Source organism: Monodon monoceros, unplaced genomic scaffold (genome assembly GCF_005190385.1).
Source record: "Monodon monoceros isolate NGI ecotype Baffin Bay Population unplaced genomic scaffold, NGI_Narwhal_1 Super_Scaffold_5, whole genome shotgun sequence".
Classification (NCBI taxonomy): Eukaryota; Metazoa; Chordata; class Mammalia; order Artiodactyla; family Monodontidae; genus Monodon; species Monodon monoceros.
Genome location: NW_021703782.1, coordinates 62,049,777 through 62,055,776, shown reverse-complemented (window position 1 = coordinate 62,055,776; position 6,000 = coordinate 62,049,777). Strand labels below are relative to the sequence as shown.

The following is a 6,000-nucleotide window of genomic DNA, read 5'->3' as shown; positions in this document are numbered from 1 at the left end:
ATTCCTGAACAAAATAGTGGTTCTCATTTAACAAGCTCCAGATTGAGATGAATCGTTGCATCCTGGCCTCTGTCCTAGGTAAAGCTTCGCTGGCTTGATGGGTAGGATATGAGGTACCGTGAAAAGCTAGAAGCTTCTTTAGTAAATAATTTTCAGACTGAGAACACTAATGGAGAAAACCCAGGCTGAGGGAAAGAGCCTGTGAGAGGGGCCTCAGAATAAGAATGGGAAAGGCAGGTTAGAAGATTTTCAGTGCTGAAGATGCTAATCTGCTGAAAGAGAGGGTCAATGGGCAACCATTTTGCTGAGAAGCCGAGTGGGGTGGCCAGGATCCTTTGGGGACCTAACCCCTAGGGTTGAGGCCAAGAATTTGGAACCAGAGTACATTGGGGAAAAGCAAGGAGAGTGAGGGAGAGATGTGAGGGCAGCCCCCTTGGCTGGACAGTGGCCATTGCAAGGTTAGGGACGTGGCACCGAGCAAAGAGGTATGTAAAAGGTCAACAAAGAGCTCCTCCAAGCTAGTAGATAACTATATGAGGCTGAGAAATGCAGAGGGAGATCATTCAAAGTCCTTTTAAGATGCACCCTCAGGTCTTTAACTTTTGTTTTTCACATGGAAAACAATACCAAGGCACTGCAGGGCGCCAGCTGCTGTGTGCATGGAATATGGAATATACTGGAAGACTAAGAATCAGTGAGACCAGCTGGACGCTACTGCAGAGATTCAGATGTGAGAAGGGTTGGCCTTAGAGGCACACTTGGGTATGTAGGAAGAAATGATCAGCAGGCCTTAGGGCTGGATTGGCCGTGCAAGTGCAAAGACAGAAGACAAACATGGTTGGGGGTAGAGGTGCAGGGAAGGCTGTAAGAGGATTTGGGTTTTTGGAGGAATAATTAAAATGCACAGATCTTGGGCTTCCCTGGTGGCGCAGTGGTTGAGAGTCCGCCTGCCGATGCAGGGGACACGGACGGGTTCGTGCTCCGGTCCGGGAAGACCCCACATGCCGCGGAGCGGCTGGGCCCGTGAGCCGTGGCCGCTGAGCCTGCGCGTCCGGAGCCTGTGCTCCGTCCGCAACGGGAGAGCCCACAACAGTGAGAGGCCCGCGTACCACAAAAAAAAAACAACAAAAAAACCCCCCACAGACCTTAAGTATGGAATGAATTCTGATAAAAGTCTGCATCCCACCCCCACCCCCACCGAGGTTTTTAGAAGACCGAGTTTCCAGTGCCTGCAGGTCCTAAGCGAAGTTGCCTCAAAGGCAAGAAGCTGCATGCCCCTGAAGTAAGAAGCAAGAAGGACTGGAACTCCAGATTTGAAAGTTATCTGGAGCCAGCGGGTGGCAATCTTGTGAGCAAACGAGCACAGGTGCAGGAAGAGGTAACTGGAGAACAGAAAGGCCCAATGTGGGGCGCGCTTAACCCCCTCACACTGAGGAGCTTATTTGCTGTTATAAGCGCAGAGACTTTTCTCAGGCCTTCCACCTCATACTTAATTCTCTTAAATGAGAAAGAAACCACTTTCTGGCTGGCTTCTTTCAAAGTCTGCCCTATCGAGCTTGGAAAATGGCGTCACTGGGGGGAAGGGAGCTGGAGGATCCCACAGGGTGGTCTGCCCCTCCTCCATGCAGCCTTCACGACTAAGATGCACAGCAACCTTCTTGATCTGGGAAGCCCAGCTTCCTCCGTGCAGCGTGCTAGGGCAGCCCGGCCTGGGCACGCTGAGCGTACAGGGATCACACAATCCCCGAGCACCTCTGCTCCGGGTGTGCGTTTGCAGTGGCTCTGCAGCAATGCCCTCGGTGTTTGCAGCCTGTGCAAGCTTGCACGCAGCGGGAGCTCGGTGCCTAGAATTGGGGGGCGGGGGGCGTGGCCGCGCTTCCTCGCGCCTTCTCCCGCGCAGGCAATCCCGGGAACGTTCTGAAAAGTATCCAAAAGTTCTGCGCCGCGCGCGCGCAAAAAGGAAAAAAAAAAACAACGGGCACAACCCCCCACCACTCTGGGCGTTGCGAGTCCCGACCTCGCCATTCCAGCTGCACCTCCGGCTGCAGCGCGTACGCCTCCTGCGCCTCCTTTTCGGGAGCCTTGCCGTCGGCTGGGTGCTTCCCTTGCAGCCACCGGAGAGTCCCTGCGCATCTCCTTGGGGCACCATGCCCAACGACGACGCATACAGCAAGGCTTCGCCACCGTCGGAGGCCCCGCACGCCCCTGGGTCACCACCGCAGGGCAAGGCCGGGGGCTTCGGCAAAGCGGCCGGGGCGCTGCTCGGGACCACGGGCGGCGCGGGCGTCGGGGGTAGCGGCGGCTCAGGCTCGGGGGCGTCGGGCATGGACGCCGCCGCGAGCAAGAAGTCCCCGCGGCTGCCCAAGTGCGCGCGGTGCAGGAACCACGGCTACGCGTCGGCGCTCAAGGGCCACAAACGCTTCTGCATGTGGCGGGAATGCCAGTGCAAGAAATGCAACCTGATCGCAGAGAGACAGCGCGTGATGGCCGCGCAGGTGAGTGCGGGCGCCCCGGAACCGGGGTTCAGCCCTTAACTTTTTGGGTAAAGCCCCTCGGACCAGGCGGGCGCCATGCGGGGCGCGGGTTCGTTGGTGCTTCCCGACGGCCGCGGCGCGCTCGGGGTCCGGGCTCCCAGCCACGCGCCGACGCCGCTCTCGGAGGGCCGATGGAGCAGGGAGGTGCGGGGTTTACTCTGCTCCGGCGGCTCCGGATCCTTGACCCCTCCCTCCAATAGGAGTTGTGGGGCTCGCCCCCTCGTGGGTCTCGGCGGTACCGGGGGTCCCGAGGATCCCCAGGATGTCTGATTTCCCTTTCAGAGCTGAGAGTTGCGGGGTTCGCACTGCTGGAGAAGGCTCCCCGGGATCTTCGACCCCGCTTCTGGCAGAGAGTTTCGGAGTTTGCGCCTTCGGGGGCCCCCGGGATCTCTGACCTCGCTCTCTGAGCAGAGTTGGGGGGTTTGCCCCCTCGTGGTTCAGTGGGATCCCTGACTCCGCCTCGAGCAGGGAGGTGCGCTTATATTAAGGAGGGTGCCCGCTCTGGCTACTGGTTAGGGCGAAGCGGAGACCCGGCTGGCTGCTGCTTATCCGCAAAACGCGTCGAGAGGCTTTGTTTTTCTGGAAAAGGCGCTGTAACGGACGCCAGGGTGGCGTGGTCCTCGTTGTGCTCTTGGCGCACTTTTCGTATTCGCCCGGGTGGATCCAGGTTGAGTGTCTCAGCCATTTTGAGCACTACGGAAATTTCATTAGCCTTTTAAAATTTGCTGTCTCCACCGAAGTTATTAAAGTACAAATTACTTTGAGTGTGTTTTAAAACACACCTAAGAATTTTTTAAAATCTACGCAGAGGAGTAGATGCAAGAGGTTGAGGTTTTGTCTACCGTTCATGGAGTGTGTTAGTTTTTTAAAGCATCCTAAGCTGGGCAGTAATTTAGCACCTTCACGGAAATGGTTAACGTCGTTGGTATCGTAAAATGATTTTTAGAAGAGAATAATATACATTCTTATCCGCTAAAAGTTGTTTCATCCTTTTAAAACAGGTTATTTAAAATGAAAAGATACCAAAGAAATGCTTACTATGTGCTACTTTCGGTTAGGAATGGGTAAATAGCCCCCATTGAAAATGATTTAGGATCCTTGAACAGGAGTGCACAAATGCTTAGAGATTCTACTTTTTATGTACATCCAATTTTGAAATGTTTTAAACTAGATATATTTTGGCCTCACAGGTTGCGAGCGCACTCATGGATATACAGGTTGTTTTACTGAGTTTCTTTATAGACTTTTATCTTAATCTGTAATGGATGAAAAGAATACACTGAGTGTAGCATTAAAAGGCATCACAGTGAGTTTACTGAAAAAAAAAACCTTATGAACATTTAAATTGTATTTGTAGGTAGAAAAGTTTTCTGAACATTTACCTGTTGGCTTTAATATTTAATATGGAGAGTATGCTTGGGAGGGGAATTGTCCTCAAAATAATAAAAATATATATCCAAGTAGGGCCATTAATTTTGAATAAGCTGTATTAATAGGCGTAGTAACTTGGAAGGAGGATGTTTGCTTTGTTAAAAACAAAAGCAACTCAAGATTACTTTAATAGCATGAAACGTCACTATTTTCCACACCAGAAGGCTTGTGCTGTGCTGAATGAAATCCTTTGACATTCATGTAACAGGCATTTTTAGTCATTCTAAAATAGTTTGAAATTGATCTTAGATCTGACTCTAAAACAATTGCATTTTAAATCAATTGCCCCACCTTCCCCATTTAAATAACATTTCCTAAGAACGCTTGAGAGGTCTTTGTAAAAGTGTTTTCAGTTTATGGACTATGTAATACCCTGTATGTTTTGTGCATGCATGGGATCCGTGTAAACCAGGGTCTAAGTTTGCATTGACATACTTCACAAGTTCATGGGTATTCTTTTAAAAAATTTGTGGTCAAATCTTTAATATTCTGTTCCTAAACTTCTTGGTTAATAAGAGAAAATTCAAGAATTAAGCTTAATTATTTCATCTTAATGGATTATTCAAAGATATTTTTAAAGTTGAAGACTCCTCTTGTTATGAGTAAAATTACTTCCAAATTAATCATTTTTCTAAATTTGGACTACGGTATTCCTAAGACAATGTGTACATTGTAGTTGTGTTTCTGGTTTACCGTTTTGATTTCAACTTTCCGCTTTCGGTATTTGGGCCTCTGAGGTACAGGTGCTTCCCTTTCTCATTTCATTATTACCAATGGTCAGTTTCAACAGAAAGTCTCCAGTTTTGTTATTTGTAGTAAGCCACAATACAATTTATTTTCTTGACACCTCTTTTTTCAACCTTAAACAATGTTATTTAAAAGAAGAGGGACGATGAAGAGTGTCTTAGGTACGCTGCGTCCTTTCCAGCCCCCACTTGAATCTCCTTCCCTCCTGCCTGGAATACGGCACGTGTCCTCTCCCTTTCTCTCCACCTCCAGCCTCTCTCTCCTGAGACTTCAGCGCTGTATGCCAGCCCCCTTTTCCCCATTACTTCTGTATGTGCTCCCTCCCCCACAGAGAACAGGGCTCTGCAAGGTTTCCTGAGCAGCCCCTGCCTTCCCTGCCTACCCTGCTCCCTTATTCCGGGTCGTTCTGCCCCTTCATCCTTGCCCGTCAAGCCCCACTCATCCTATTCTTCAAGGCCCTGTTCCAGTACCACCTGCAGCTTATACTTACACTTAAAGCCGTTTTTGCCCCAGTTTCTTCGGGAGGATCTGTGTATGCCTGCCCTGTGGTGTTTACCACGTTTTGTCTTGAGTTGCAGTTGCATGTTTGCCTGTTTCCTGCTTCTCCTTTTAAACAGTGAGTACCTTGGGAACTAATCTAACCTTGCTGTATCTTGCTGGTCGCTGTTTCCGGTACAGCAGCCTTTGACACATCTGTGGAAGGAAAGAGTGAGTGACCCCATTCTCCTTCCTTCCTAGTCTCTCTGTGCTGGCTTCTCCTCACGCTGAATGCCTCTGCTGACTCCGCAGCTTCTCATCCAGCCTTTCCCGCTGCTCTACATACTCACTTGTTTAAGGGACATTTTAGGAGTGCTTTTACTGTGGGCCAGGGACTCTGGCTGGAAACCATTTCTCTGCTTTGGCTGCATCTCAGAGTTACCTGGGTAGCTTTAAAAAGCAAGGAGGGATTCTCAGGCCTCACCCTGGGGTGGGTGGGGCTTCCGTGGCTTTGGCAAAGCTGTACTGAGTGACTCTGGGGTGCTGGAGGGTGACCCACTGCCCTGTGCTTCCAGGTGGCCCTGAGACGGCAGCAGGCCCAGGAGGAGGAATTGGGCATCAGCCACCCCATCCCGCTGCCCAGCGCGGCCGAGCTGCTCGTCAAGAGGGAGAACGACAGCAGCACCCCATGCCTGGTGACTGAGGGCAGCAGCCCCTCGCAGCCCCCGCCGGCCAGCACCCCGACCCCGCCCGCGGCAGCGGCAGGTAAGCCTGTGGCTGGGATGGAGGGATGAAAGGCGTGGCCACAGAA

The 6,000-nt window shown here is 51.2% G+C and overlaps 1 protein-coding gene across 3 annotated transcripts in view; it reads left to right on the top strand.

Annotated features, from left to right (window-relative positions):
* Positions 1-2,147: 2,147 nt before the first annotated feature.
* DMRT1 (doublesex and mab-3 related transcription factor 1) overlaps positions 2,148-6,000 on the top strand; it is a 104,728-nt gene continuing 100,875 nt past the window's right edge. For 2 of the 3 annotated variants that reach the window (XM_029203713.1, XM_029203712.1), the window contains exons 1-2: positions 2,148-2,495; positions 5,765-5,954. In XM_029203713.1, coding sequence (XP_029059546.1) covers positions 2,148-2,495; positions 5,765-5,954 — 538 coding nt within the window. The remainder of the gene's footprint in view (positions 2,496-5,764; positions 5,955-6,000) is intronic. The other variant, XM_029203714.1, reaches the window with a different exon arrangement.